At 32.7% G+C, this 15,280-nt stretch overlaps 2 protein-coding genes and 1 long non-coding RNA gene across 10 annotated transcripts; 1 reads left to right on the top strand and 2 right to left on the bottom strand.

Annotated features, from left to right (window-relative positions):
• Positions 1-410: 410 nt before the first annotated feature.
• Positions 411-5,689, top strand: LOC103500596 (protein NRT1/ PTR FAMILY 1.2-like). The gene is made up of 4 exons (XM_051091249.1): positions 411-913; positions 1,026-1,243; positions 2,196-2,749; positions 4,587-5,689. Exons 1-4 carry the CDS (start codon positions 763-765, stop codon positions 5,536-5,538), a joined length of 1,875 nt encoding a protein of 624 aa, XP_050947206.1. The 5' UTR covers positions 411-762; the 3' UTR covers positions 5,539-5,689.
• Positions 4,510-10,007, bottom strand: LOC107991897 (uncharacterized). Of its 8 annotated transcripts, none has more exons than XR_001764193.2 (8): positions 9,606-10,005; positions 9,156-9,484; positions 8,746-9,032; positions 7,774-7,864; positions 6,277-6,584; positions 6,128-6,184; positions 5,691-6,048; positions 4,510-5,482 (listed from the first exon to the last, which is right to left on the bottom strand). It is a non-coding gene; the product is annotated as an uncharacterized LOC107991897 (long non-coding RNA). The 8 variants fall into 8 exon arrangements; XR_001764197.2 differs by having other exon boundaries at positions 5,691-5,866; positions 6,022-6,048; positions 9,156-10,003; XR_007824431.1 differs by having other exon boundaries at positions 9,859-9,999.
• A 507-nt stretch (positions 10,008-10,514) lies between these two features.
• On the bottom strand, positions 10,515-13,486 carry LOC103500595 (protein CURVATURE THYLAKOID 1C, chloroplastic). Its single transcript, XM_008463948.3, has 6 exons — positions 13,169-13,486; positions 12,052-12,143; positions 11,566-11,652; positions 11,353-11,415; positions 11,211-11,248; positions 10,515-11,064 (listed from the first exon to the last, which is right to left on the bottom strand). The coding sequence occupies exons 1-6, from the start codon at positions 13,269-13,271 to the stop codon at positions 11,010-11,012; spliced, it is 438 nt and encodes a 145-aa protein (XP_008462170.2). The 5' UTR covers positions 13,272-13,486; the 3' UTR covers positions 10,515-11,009.
• Between the last annotated feature and the right edge of the window lie 1,794 nt (positions 13,487-15,280).

The raw sequence follows: 15,280 nt of genomic DNA, 5'->3' as shown, positions 1-15,280 counted from the left end.
TTGCATGACGAAATAATATAATTTTTCACGTAAAGGTATGTTTTAATATCATAACCTAACAACAAGGAATATGCTTAAACAAATGAAATATATTTTGTCTCACTAATAATACTATTCAAATCAAAGTGAATTATCACTACATTCAGTGTATGAATATGATCTAAGCCATAATCTAAAAGAACATCTTATTTGAATGAAAAGTCTCATCCTTTATCTCATTACTTCGTTACAACTATTCTAGTCAAACAAATTACACAAATCACTATGTGGGGTGGATACGTAGAGAAACTACTACATAGAAATCTTGTTATTTTTGCATCAAATGTGAGTAGAATACACACAAGTATCGTATAAGATATTATATATATAAAAAAAAGGTAAGCCATTGTTGGGGCAGGGAGGCTTTTAACCGCCGACTCAAAGCGCTTCTTGCCCAGACAGCGCCAGCTCAATTCAACTCCCTTTCACTACATTATTTTCAAAAGTTCTTCCAAACAAAACACTTTTCTTTTATTCATTATTACAATAAAAAAAAAAAAAAAAAAAACCCCATATATAATTAATTTTAACTTTGCAAAAATCTAGACAGCGATCTCATCACCAAGATGGCCCCTTTTTATAGGAATGTCCACAACTCACAAAAGAGAAAAACCCCCATCTCTTTCTTTCTCTCTGATCTCTTTCTTTCTCTCCACTGATCTCTTCTTCTTTCACTCTAAAAAAGAGTCCAAATCCAAAATCTAAAAAACCAGATTTTGGGCAATGGATCACCAAAACTCTGCAGCAATGCAGAGTCTAAACACAGAATTACAACAACGACATCAGCAAGAACAAGAAGAAGAAGAAGAAGAAGAAGAAGCCATTTCCAAATCCACTAAAAAAGGAGGTCTTCTTACTATGCCTTTCATCATAGGTACGAACACACACATATATAAATAGGATATATATATATATATATACTGGAGAATTCAATTACTGTATTCATTTCATTTCATTTCCAAACACAAAACTCTTGGGATTTGCAGTTAACGAATCATTGGAGAAAGTGGGGAGTTACGGATTAATGCCAAACATGATATTGTATTTAATGAAGGATTACAATTTGGGATTTGCTAAAGGAAATAATATCCTGTTTTTTTGGTCTGCTGCTATCAATTTCATGCCTCTTCTTGGTGCCTTTCTTGCTGATTCTTATTTGGGTCGTTTCCTCACTATTGGCTTTGGCTCCATTGCTACTTTCTTGGTATCTCTCTCTCTCTCTCTCTCTCTCTCTCTCTCTTTTATTTACTTCTTTGTTCTCAAATTTTTGCCCTTCTTCTTCTCTCTTCTCATCATTTTCTAGCGTTGAAAACTATGGACCTTCGATCTTGCATTTAATTCAAGTTTTTTCAACATTTATTTTTGAAACTCGAGATGGGTTTTCTTTAAATCCTTTTTCTAAAGAAAGAAGAAAGGGATTACTTTTGAGAAGTGAGAAGAAAGAGTGTAGATATTGAGAAATAAAGGTGTCAGTGATGAGATGGAATAATACTTTACTGTTTGTTTATGTCTCTCTTCTTTCATTCATCAAATAATGCACAGTTTTTTTTCTTTTCTTTTTTTTTTTTTTTTTTTTTTTTTTTCCTTCGGTGAGATTATTATTATTATTTCAAATTTTTACACTAAACTTCCATTTTAGTATTAGAGTATTGATGGGATTGTTTGAATTGGGTTTACACATTTTTAGATCCTAATTAATCAAGTCCATTCAGGTTGTTGAGAGCATTTAATCATACTTTCTCTTTAAGGAAAGTTTATAATCTTAATTCATATGTAAATATAGCATTTCGTGGACTTCAAAATTCTTCCTTTAATATAAGTATTTTAGAGACATTAAGTAATAATTAAGGAATTATGAACATTATATTAAATATCATAACCAAACTATACATCTTTATGAACATTAGGAATTAGAGTGTTTAATCTTAATTTTCAATTACGAATACATGTTGATTAGTCTTAATTAGTTATATTTAATTTGACATTAAACATGTTTTAGATAATTTCCCTTTCAATTATTGACCTAAGGTATTTACGAATATAACCTTACAACAAATTTTTTATTCATTCTTGAAATCTATCCCTAATAAAAATAATAATGAATTAACTAATGATTTTTAAACGTCGTCGTTTCGTTCTCTCTCTGTCTCCGGCAGGGAATGTTACTTCTATGGCTAACGGCGATGGTTCCGTCAACGAAACCACCCGCGTGCGATCAACTCCACCCGGAAACCTGCCGATCTCCAACGGCGGCCCAAATGGCCTTTCTGGCTGTCGCCTTGAGCCTCATGTCCATTGGAGCTGGCGGCGTCCGACCCTGTACTCTGGCCTTCGGCGCCGATCAAATTGATCGGCGGGATAATCCAAACAACAAAAGAATGCTGGAGAGATTCTTTGGGTGGTACTACGCATCGGCTTCATTCTCCGTTCTAATCGCATTGACCGGGATCGTTTACATTCAAGATCACGTTGGTTGGAAGGTGGGATTTGGAGTTCCGGCGGGTCTTATGCTTTTCGCCACCGTTCTGTTCTTTGCGGCTTCGTCGATTTATGTGAAACAAAAAGCCACCAAGAGCTTGTTTAGTAGCTTTGCGCAAGTCGCCGTCGCCGCCTTTAAGAATCGGAAGTTCCCACTTCCGGCGTCGCCGGCGTCCACTAAGTGGTTTTATCATAAAGATTCCATTTTCACTCAACCCTCCGATAAGCTCAGGTATTTATAAATTTAGTCCCTAATTATTTTAAAGAAAAATAGTCCCTAATTTTCAAATATTAGAATTTTAATTTTTATCAAACAAATTAATTCTAAAATTCAAATCTTCCACTAAATTCTAAACTTAACCCTAAATTTATAACTTAATTTCATGTGTTTGTTTGGGAAATGATTTGAAAAGGTGATTTTGTTTGAGGCATTATTTATTGATTTTGATGGGCAATAAAGTAAATGAAAACTTATTATTTTGTTTTTTTAATTTGTTAAGAACCTAAGATAATATAAAATTATATATTGTGGGTCTTTGTTGTCAATGACAATTAATGTTAAGCATGTGTTTTTATTTGTTAATTATTTTTCTTTCTCTAAAGTGATATCACTTTTTCTTTTTCTTTTTTTTTTTTCTTTGGAAGTGCTTCCTATGCTTTTAGAAGTATAATATATATATATATATATATATATATATATATATATATATATGATTTCTTGATTATAAAAGTTAATTTGATTAGTCCTTTTTTCTTAAAAGTGTTCTTTTTTAAATAATTAAAGTAGCTAATTATACATATAAATTGGGTTGATGTTCATGTTTCTTTTAAACCCTCCAAAGTAGTATCCATATTTAGACACATATTATTAAAAGTGTAGTCTTTTCAACATTCAAAAAACCATGTTTGACTAAAATTTCAATTAATATTTGCTTTTCAAACTTTTTATTCAACAACATCATTTAATATATCTATATATCTATCTATCTCTCTATTTATAATTTAAAAAAAAATACAATTTTATTGTAGTAAATAAAATATAATGGTTTTAAATATAAAAAAATTGAAACTATTTACAAAAACATAGTAAAATCAATCTAATTTTCTTTAGCACATTTTAATTTTTCTTTACTATATTTTATAAATAGTTTTAACTTTTTATATCCATATAAATTCCTCGAATAAGATATATCCACATGTTAAAATTTGAAACTTAAGCCTCAAAACTTACCATTCAAACTTTAAGAAATCTCAATTCTACCTTTTATGAATTAATTTAGGACGCTTTTAGTTCAAAATAAAAGGTTACTTATTAGTATTTATTCCCCTTCATATCTATCTATATATATATATATATATATATATATATATATATATATATATATATATATATATATAATTTTAAAAAATAAAATTTTATTGTAATAAATTAAATGATTGCTAATCTAATTTTCTTTAGCACATTTTAGTTTTGTTTTACTGTATTTTATAAATAGTTTTAATTTTTTATATGTATACAAATTCCCCAAATAGAAAATAAAATATATCCACTAAATAAATAGATCGGCTAAAATTTGAAATTTAAGCCTCAAAATTTACCATTCAACTTTTTTTCTTTTTCCAGGAAATCTCAATTCTACCTTTTATGAATTAAATTATGACACTTTTAGTCCAAACAAAAAAAGTTACTTATTAATATTTATTCATTCTCTAGAATTTTGGAATGAAACAAATTAATTTAAGTTAAAATAACTTTTTTTTTATGACTATAATTTAAAATTGTTTAATTTTAGTTCATAATCGTACAATTTTTCTATAGAATTTAGTATATTAATTTTAGAGAGTAAATTTAAGATTGAACAAATGTGAAGGTAGAATTAGACAAATTCATAGAACAAAAAGAATTAGAAGTATAAGTAGAATTTAAACCTTTAATTCAATATGTTATGTTTTAATCAAATGATAATGAATAACGATGATGGATCAAGTGGATAACCTAAACTTTAATGTTTGTGTTAATTAACTTTTAACATGAATGTGATATTTGAATTTGAAAATGCTTTACTTAGGTTTTTGAACAAAGCCTGTGTAGTGAAGAATCCAGAGCAAGACATCGCCGGCGACGGAACGGCAGCAAATCCATGGAGTTTATGCACCGTAGAGCAAGTAGAAGAACTCAAAACCCTAATCAAAGTAATCCCCATCTGGTCCACCGGCGTAATGATGTCCATTAACGTCAGCCAAAGCTCTTTCCCTCTTCTTCAAGCCAAATCCATGGACCGTCACATCTCTTCCACTTTCCAAATCCCCGCCGGTTCCTTCGGCACCTTCGTCATCATCACCATCGTCATCTGGGTCATCCTCTACGACCGCGCCATTCTCCCTCTCGCCTCCAAAATCCGCGGAAAGCCAGTTCATTTCGGCGTCAAATCTCGAATGGGCGCCGGTCTAATCTGCTCCGCCATGTCCATGGCACTCTCCGCCATCGTCGAAAACGTCCGCCGTAGAAAAGCCATCGCACAAGGAATAGTGGATGATCTGGACGCCGTGGTCGACATGTCGGCTTTGTGGCTAATTCCACAACATTGCTTGAATGGATTAGCGGAAGCCCTGAATGCGATCGGACAAACAGAGTTTTATTACTCTGAATTTCCGAAGACGATGTCGAGCGTTGCTTCATCGTTGTTTGGATTGGGAATGGCTGTGGCCAATTTGTTGGCGAGTGCGATTATGAGTACAGTGGATAATGTTACTTCCAAGGGTGGAAAAGAGAGTTGGGTTTCGAAGAACATAAACAAAGGGCATTTCGAGAAGTATTATTGGCTTCTTGCAATTTTGAGTGTTATCAATGTGTTGTATTATGTTGTGTGTAGTTGGGCATATGGACCGAGTGTGGATCAGAGAAGAACCGCCATGGATGATGGAAAGATAAGCTCGAATGAGGACGAATTGTCGATGTTGGATGCTAGGGTTAAGGAAGAAGAAGGAGAGTTGCATAAGGTCAAGGGATTGGAGGCTTGAATATGGAGTTTGTGTGTGTGTGTGTATATTTGTTTGATCAAACAGCCAAAAAGGGCATATTCACATATTTATATATTTATATGTATGTATTTATGTATAATCCTAAGTTTGCATTTGCATATTCTATAATTTCATTCTATCTTCTAAGTTACCTTGGGTTTTTGTACGGATGACTCAAACGAGAAGAGGAAATGGGTTTTGTTCCACTCTTTGGTGATGTCAAACTCGAGTAAAATTAACCAACTGAACTCCCCATCCATGCAAAATGGGTTCTTTTGAACTCTCGTTTTCGGTCTCTCTTACGAGTGGTCTCACCCTACAACACAAACTGATTGCCATTATTTATTCCCAACTCACTCCAAAATCTACAACTTTCTTAGTAGAAAGCTGATTGTTTCTTCGGTTAATTAATTGCTTGACAACACTAATTACAGGTTATCAAATAATTGATGTCTCACTTTTCATCACCAATAGATCCAATACCTTTTTCTTCCGCTCTTTTCTGTTGACCTGCAGTTCAAGAGAAGTTTTTATTCTCGATTAGATAGATTGAGAAATGGGAAGCAATGGCTGATGAAGATGCAATCACCTTTCCTCCCATGGTGTTCCAAGGCGGCGAGTCTATCAACAGTAACATGAACAATAACTAGAACAAAAAATTGTCATTGTATTACTATTAGTGTATCAGCCAGCCTTAACAACGTATTTTTTACTAGAGAAGTCGTCTCTGGATTATACCTTGAATGGAGCAAAGTTGTCTTTAGCCCATGTGGGGAGTTGATTTGAGCTCATAGTAGGCTTGGACTCATCAGGCGTCAGTCATTTTTGTGTTATGCTGAAGCATAATAATTGCACAAACACGTTCTCCATAGTCTTTGTCTGGTAATCCCAACACACAACATTCTATGACAGACAGAAGCTGCACAAAGTGATTTGGCTGGTGGTCTTTTCATGTTCTTTATTCTTCCTTTTCTTGTAGTAGGTGTGGGGGTTGTCTTTCACTTTCCTTGAGAGAGAGAGAGTACAAAGGACAACAATGAGGTAACCTGCAAAATCACGGATTCAATCTCCAACGCTTGATAATTTATATCCTCCGACTTTCATGATATCGGTGCTCAGGCCTAAAACATGAGGGAGAGAAAACATACAATGGGTAAAATGGATTTTCTATCAATAGCCCTACTTAGTGAAGTTAATAAGTTAGTAAGTTTGTGTTTGAGGTGTAGATCTGTAAGATGGGGCTCCCTAATAAATGTGAAAAGTATTAAGTGAGGAAGATGATGTTACTCGATAAATGTGAATAATAAAGATAGAGCGAAAGATAAAGTTCTTATAAATGTGAAAAGTAGAAAAAGATAGAAAGATAAAATTACTCGATAAATGTGCAAATTTCAATAATAAAGTTGAGTTGTTTACACTAACTTGAGAAGTTGGTAGACCAAGCGGCCTCTTAATTACAAAGAACAGAGAAAAAGTGGGGAAAGACATGGCTGGAGTAGTTATATAACTATAGTCATGTAAGGAAGGAGTATAAGAAGAATAGTGGATTCTTGATGAGTTAATGGCAGGTGGGGTACTTCCAACTTCCAAGTTATCTTGTTATTGGCTGAACACTTGGCCTCTGAATTCCTTGTGTTACCCACTTCGGGTATACTTATATCTCAAAACATACAAATTTACATGTCAATTCTATTACCTATTGTCACTTGTTGAGTAGGGGACGCGTAACACCAAACTAGGAGGGTTTTGATAAAATGTACTAAGATATGCACATAATAGCTGACAAGAACATGAAGCTCAAAATGTAAATGTTTTCAAACATGATGTGAGCATCCAAACACATCGCTGAAATGCTTTGTTAACAACTTCTAGCTGTCAGATGCATGTACCACTGTACTGGCAAAAATCGAAACACCGGGGGATCCCGCGACATTATCATGCCCGACAAGGAATAAAACGACATGTTTTATTGAACAGGGTAGAAGATAATGCTATTGTCTAATAAGTATCAATTAACTACTTCATGACATGCTCAGACCAATAAGCATGTCATCTGATAAACAGGTCATGAAAGTGAAGAACACAAAGAGTCGACAAGCATTGGTAAGAGTTACACAGTAGAGCAACCGATTTATGAACTATGAACTAGAATCATAGCGTATTGGCAAAGCACCTGAAGAAGCAGGAACCTTACAAAATGGAAGTATAAGCACTTGTATTTTAGTGATAACTTACGTCCTATTATGATTTAGTAACCATCCTCATCATGTATAGCAGTATCCTAGGTCTTGAAGAAACCACCATCAACAAACAATTCTTTGAAAACCTACAGAAAGAAATCATTGGATTAATTTGAATAGATTACGATCCCCTGTTCTCTTTTCCTCTTTAATTAATTTGAAGATTTTAAGTTAGAACGGAAGTTTCAAACTAATTGAAATTTATTAGTTGAACTGTTTGGTTTTTTCCCTTTATTTTTAGTTCAATGACCATGTAGGGGACGGATTTGAACCTCTGAAGTCTTAGTTGAAGGGTTAAGGGTATATGTATTAACCAATTAAGGCATGTTTAAGTGATTCATTTTTCAATTCTTTAACTAGTAAAAATGTCTAGTTTGTAAGGCGTCGATCCTACTAATATTACCCATATATATCCTAACTAGTTTTCTCACATCTACCTCCCTCAGGAAGCTCCCAACATTCATTAAACATTAGAGGAATTTATAAGACCCCTAATTAGGGAGAAACTTCACTTTTTGTAGAATTTTTAATGTGAAATTTTTGGGAGAGGGCAGCCCGCTCGAAAGGCTATGGTATATCGTAACTTCATATGATATCACAAAACATAATTCTATCATTTCAGTAGTTTTGTGTTATTTTGTTGTCCTTGAGAGTTCTTGTTAGGTCTAATGGACGTCTAATACATCGCTCAGCCTCCAAGTTTGAATCATTACTACTCCCACATCTGCAACAATATTAGCCTAACACATGTAAGACGTGTAAAAGAGCTGAAAAGATACAGATAAAGTATGTGTCTAAGATTTAATGTTTAGTAGATCTTTTAATATGGCTTTACGAGGATGGCAAAAAGTTTCATCTCATTTACCAGATGCACAGGTTAACCAACACCCATTTTAAAGCTTTATTACAATGCACAAAAAAAAAATGGAATCAAACTCAATTAACCGAATTATCTGCAAAAACTAACCATTTGTCTCATCTTCATGGCAATCAAACAATCGAGTCCTCCAAACAGTCCCTTGGGCTGGAGCAAATTATATACTTCCACCAGAACTAGTATTTGATTTGGGTTGGCTTGATACTTGGTTGGACCAGAGAAGTTGGGTTGAGCAGATTTTCATCGCAAGTTTGTATGTAGGCCAACGGAGAACTTAGCTTGATACTTGGTTGCACCTGATAATTTTACTTGATCGGATTGTGCATTGTCACCATAACTAGTATGCAGGTTAACTGCAGCTTGATACATGACTAGACCTGTGAATACGGAGTTGATCAGAAATGGATATTTTCACTATAGCTAAAATCCATCCGATACTAAGCAAAGAAGTGCCTACTCGGAGATGAATTTGCAATGTTTGTGTTTTATAATTGTTATACCTTGAAACTTTCAAGGTCGAAGTCCTCCCTATTCCATCCCTATCGTTCCATTCACCAACCATAGAAACAACAGAAATAAAACAAAGTTGAAGAGCTATGTCAACAAAAGTTCATTGTTATAATTGAAGGTTCAGCATCACTGAGGGTGGAGAGAGACTACTTGCAATATCTGCTTCCCCACAAACTGCAAAAAGCACGCATAACTGCACTACATGGTTTCTTAAATTAAGGAAGATTTGGCCATCAAAATACTTTGGTTGTTTCCTTCAGAAAAGCCATGATTGTTTCCATCAGAATAGCCATCGAACTGTCTAGGTGAGCATCTAAAACTAGCCATAAGAAACAATTATACATAAAAATTGAAAGGTGCAAGTTCACATTATAAGTTTGCTCAATGGGATTAATGGAATAAGGGAAAAAAAAAAGTGAAAAAGCAACAGAATATTATACCGAATTTAGCTAAGGAGGTTGCTCAAAGGTTCAAGAGTTTAGCTTAAACCGCAAGAACTCCCAAAAATAATAAGAATTTGAATTTAAACCGATTAGATTCGGAAACTTCGGGTCTAACATCAACTTAACACACAGAATACATATATATGTGAACATGTTTATATTAGATGCAAAAATCAATTCAGCAGCATGAAGCTATCGGCAATTGAAGAAAAAAGAGTCAGAAAAGAGGGCCCAAACCCCATTTTCCCACCATTAGGGCAACAAATGCAAGCGATTCGATCAAAAATTGGACCCGAACAAACAAATTAAGCGAAGGAAAACCGAATAGATATATAGCAAAAGATAAATGGGTGTCGGAATGGATATTACAAAAATTTCGCGGGCGGCAGTAAAAAACTATTATAAAAAAAAAAAAAATTAAGTGTCTTTTGATAAACAAATGAATAAATTATTAGTTTTTTTTATTCGGATATTAGTTGATCTATGCTTAGGTCGATACAATAAATGATTTTGTATTATAGACATTAACAATTAAAATTCATTCGTGATTTTAACTGATTCTGAGTCAATTGAATTATATGATTCTAAAACCACAGAATAGACGTCAAATTTGCTGAGAATCGTGAAAATGATGATTGGATTGAAATGTGAAAACAAAATGAGTTTCTATTTGAAGTGTACAGAAGTTTGGATCAACTCGATTTGCATTTAAAACTGAAATCAAATAGATTATTTTGGAATAAAATTTGTGAAACTCGAACTGAATCAAAAGTAAGAAGAAATTGAACCAATTGAACCACTTAGACCAGCGGTTTGACTTGCTCGAGTTTCGGTTTAGTGACTAAAGCGAAAAAAAAGGAGGGAAAGTATGCAACACATTTTATATTTATTTAAAATTAAAACAACTTTCAACGGAACTAGTTATTTTATTGCATATGTTTTAGCGGCCGTTTCGGTTTTCCACATATTTTTTTCTCACAAACCCAACCACAACTTCTCAACTTTGACATATTTTCAACCGAAACCGCCAAATCAACCGATTTCAATCCAAACTAACAAATGATTTTGGTCGGTTAGAGTGGTTTTTCCTTGTACCTCTAGTTTATATTACAAACCAAACCTGGTAAGGTCAATCAAAACATAGATTTTGAATTACAAACCCATAACATTGCGGGTATGCAACGTCTTTCTAAATCCTAACAAATAAAGTGTTGAAATTTTGAAACATAAACATAGACTGCAGAGATTGAAGATTTGGGATTGCAATACATTGATGAACAAAACACCAACCTTGATTAAAAAATTCACACTTGACTGTTGAATGGGACCAACCCTCTTTCATCATCATTACTTTGTAAAAAAGAATGGAATATAATGAAGATTGGTCCAAATCGGCCAATTTTACTGTCCAAATACATCTAATATTGACTTGTTGATTATCTGCAAAAGCTCTTCCCTGCAGTGAAAAAGACACACAAGTCAGTTCAAGTTTGTTTACTACAACAAAATGTCATTTCACAACGACAAGCTAAAGACAGCGAAAATGTCGAAAATACTTCATATGTAAACCAAATGAAGAAAAACTACTCGATTTTGCTTTACCGATTTGGCTTGAACAGGAGGTAGCGATACACAAACCACTGGAATTGATAGTGGAGAACAAAAACATTGGTCAGTAATGGAAGTTGTAAGGAGAGAAAACCATGGCTTTAGAGAAGTTGTCGATATATATGTTGTTACTTACCCAAGAAACCAGTGCTCCTATGAATTCTAATACACCTGGAAGCAGTGGTAGCTTGTCAATGGCCTACAAGCAGCAAATGAGAATAAACAAGTTAATGAGATGAAGATGAAAGGAAAAAAACATGAGGAATCACTGACATGGTTGAAAATTCCACGTGCTATGTGATTATCTTGTCTCTCATTTGTCCAAATAGGTCATTGTTTTTAGATTTACCGTAACAAGATTTGTTGCTGTCCATGCAGTTGCTACAGCTGCAAATCCCAGGCCGAAAAGTGCGAATCGGTCTTCAGGTTGATCCCACTGTTCCAAGTTAACCAGAAACATATACGCTTACAATATCATTTCTGTTCTATTTTTAGTCTATATTTAATCTATAGAACCTTCAATCAAATATCAAAGTTTTAATTAACCTTCCCTTTGTAGATTTTAGAAGTATATTTACAGTATCATTGCTCGCATGAAAATTATTATAATTATTATTTTATGCGTTTTGACTATAAGTGGAACTAATGTGATTCAAGCTACGGACCTCTTACTCTAGAAGATATAGCTTAATGAGTTCGATTATGGTTTCGTTGGCATTTTTATTGATCAAACTAGAACACACCAAAAACAAACTATAAATACTCAAAAGATTTAAGGTAAAATTTGTCATCCACAGAATGTAAAGAAAGAGGGAAAAAGAAATGAAGTGCTTACAACATTTCGAACAGACTTAATAATATCAAGGGAAGTAGAAGACTCAGAGCTGCCTCCGACAGCCTTTACAACAACATTGCCACAACGTCCTTCTGCAATTTTGAACCTTTGATAAACTATTTACTAACAAGAAGTAGTATGATGAACAAGATATGGAGAACTCCAATTAGTTGCATGAAGTTACAAAGAGGTGCCATTCCAAAATATTGCCTACAATAGATGGCTAGGAAGCAGGGAATTATATTTAGCAGATTTTACGCATAACCTTGAAATCTTCATATAAAGAAACTGTAACAATTTGAATGCAAATTTCCAAACATTTCACAATAACTTATTTCTTTTCCCTTTCACCAAACATTTTGGGTTCTCCCCTAATTTCAGACATCAATGAAACTTTTACCAAATAGGGATGTCAGTACCAACCACCCGAAGCTGTGACGAGAAACTCCTAATCCCTACAATAGTCTGCTGTAAACAGACCTAAAAGGATTGTGGAAGCGAGTTGTTGTGAGGTAAATTGTGAATGTTAGCGTATGGAAACAAGCTAGCACTCTCAAATTGTCTAGGCTACTACCTACAATTAAGGTGCACAGGTTACTACTTTCGTTTAGTGACAATAAAATACCAGTGCTGATTCCTTTCATCCTGAAAATTGAACTCAAGTCTAGAAGGAAGTTCCAAAGGTTTCTTCTATGAAGAAATGGTTCAAGAAATGTGAAGCTTCCAAATGTTGGAGAGGATTATTTACCAATACAGATATTTCTATCTTCAATATCAACAATCAATTGTGCAAAATCTCTAAATTTGAAGATTCAAAAGTTCCAAACCAATAAACAGATACCCTCTTCATCTCCACATCCTCTAGGCCATGTCTTAAAAGAGTAGCAATCACCATTTTCTAGCACAACTACAAGCCCCATTTCTCACTAAGGCCTAAACTCCTGCTATAATAGCTTTCAAGCATCAAATCCAAATAACCCCTTTAGTTCAAAATTCAAACCCATGCACAGTAGTTATAAGAAATGCAGCTCAAAAATAAACACGATCGAACGGACATCAATTTCGACGGAGGATAAATTCAACAATATGATCGGATAGAATCGAGTGATAAACTTACTAGCAGTGGATAAAACAGAGAGCTTCTGAGAAATGTTCAAAATAGTAAAGCTTTTGCGGGGCGCCAACAATGGCGGAGGTAGAGTAGCAACAATGGAAGCCATGATTAGTGAGTAGAAGGTGAAATCAATGAACTTTGAGCTCAAATTTAGACACCCAAATCAAAAATTAAGTCGAGAATTTGGAATTAATTGGAATTCCTGGCCTTGGATTGACGAACCTCTAGAAAGATAAGGCGTTGGTGGCTTCTTCCCTCGGTCTCCACCACAAGATTTGATTTTTAGGTTTTTTTTTTCTTCTAAATTTTGGAATATGGAATATATTACACATAAAAATATTCTTCAAAAATAAATATAGTGATTGTAAAATGTAAAGCAAAAGCTAAATGAGTATTTTAGTGAACAAAATTTATATAAACTAAAATCTTAACCTATTTCAAAATATACTAAAACTACATTCTAAAGTTAAAATATAATATATAAACAATCATATTACAAATTTTAAATTTAAAATCAAAAGTAAATATATAAATCTAAATAGGTAGGTTTGAATCTAGAAAAAGAAATTAAAACGAGTGTATTCAAAAGTAGCATTTTATATTTCCAGATATGTATTTGATAGCAAATTCAAAATTGAATACATATAAATGTGTGTGTTATAGTAGGTGGGTTAATCTTACTTATCCAATAAGAATTAATTGAGAATACGTTACTGTTAACGTATTTTTCTAAATATAAGTTTATATTTAAAAAATTGGTTGAATTACAAATTTAATCGCTGTGATTTAGAGAAAGAAAGAGCTTAGTGTTTTGATAAAACCTCATATATAATACTTAGGATTATTTTCAAAATAAATTCTAATTATAAATCATAACACTATTTCTTTTTTCAAATTATGAATACTTAATTTTGTATTTTGCCTAAAAAAGTTTATTTAATTATTATTTTGTAATATTATATAATTTATCATCAATAATGGATACTTATTATATTAAAAAATAAATAAATTGAATTTACAATATGACAAATGGTATTCTAAATGTTTTTTTTTTATATTTATTTAATATATATTATGCAATCTAAAATGTAAAATTTAAATTATGGATATAATAAAAACATAAACATGTTAGTTTTCAAAATTTGTATTGTTTGGATCATATAATGTAAAATTGTTTTCAGAAGCATAATTCAAATTGTTTGTCAAACGTATATATGTTGATCTTAATATCGATGAAAAAGAAAAGACATTCTTTAATCAACATCATTCTTTCACAAAATTGAGACTACAAAATTTTGTTATATTAACATGAACATATTAAACTTTAACGACCTTATGTTGGTAATGTTTAATTATACAATACTTCGACATTGAAAACTCAATACTCTTTATATCCATTTTTCTCATTCTAACATGTCACATAAGGGGTTGAACTACAAACGTACTCACAATAGTTTGATACAATTTATAAGTCTTATGTCCTTTGAATCTCGTGTTTAATATATTACAATAGGAATAATTCTCAAGGTTACAAAAAATTAACAGTAAGTTTGAAACTTTATCACCCTATCTTAAACGAGTAATAACTCCATCTTAATGATTCGAATTCTAAACTTTTGACTTTTCTTCCTAGAGACTTGGGCAGCAAATACAATTGTTCATTTTTTGTTGTTGTCATATACAAAAAAAAAAGGTTGCGTGGCTTATTCGTCTCCATACTATTATTATTGTTATTATTATTATTGCGAACTTTATGTTATTCCTCAAATACCCTTCTTATCGTACTCCATCGTCCTTTTCGGTCCCCTCCTTTACGATTTCCTTAGATTCCTTTGCCCTTTTGTTTTCCTCTTGAGAAAAATACCATAATATTGTATCTATTTATCTTTAATTAATTTACATTTAAAAACACGATACATATTACATACATAATTCTCAATACAAACATTTTTCTACCATTTCAAATATAAAAAAAATCGCATGTAGGATCGATTATTCTATTACGTTGGGAGAGATTGTGTAGCACATCCTCCATTTAATATACATACATTCATATTTTGGATATATTTATATTTACTTTTCGACTTCAGTAGTCTTTCAAAGCATATTAACAGT

The sequence above is a fragment of the Cucumis melo genome, chromosome 1, assembly GCF_025177605.1.
Source record: "Cucumis melo cultivar AY chromosome 1, USDA_Cmelo_AY_1.0, whole genome shotgun sequence".
In the NCBI taxonomy this organism is placed as follows: Eukaryota; Viridiplantae; Streptophyta; class Magnoliopsida; order Cucurbitales; family Cucurbitaceae; genus Cucumis; species Cucumis melo.
This window is presented reverse-complemented; position numbering and strand designations above follow the sequence as displayed.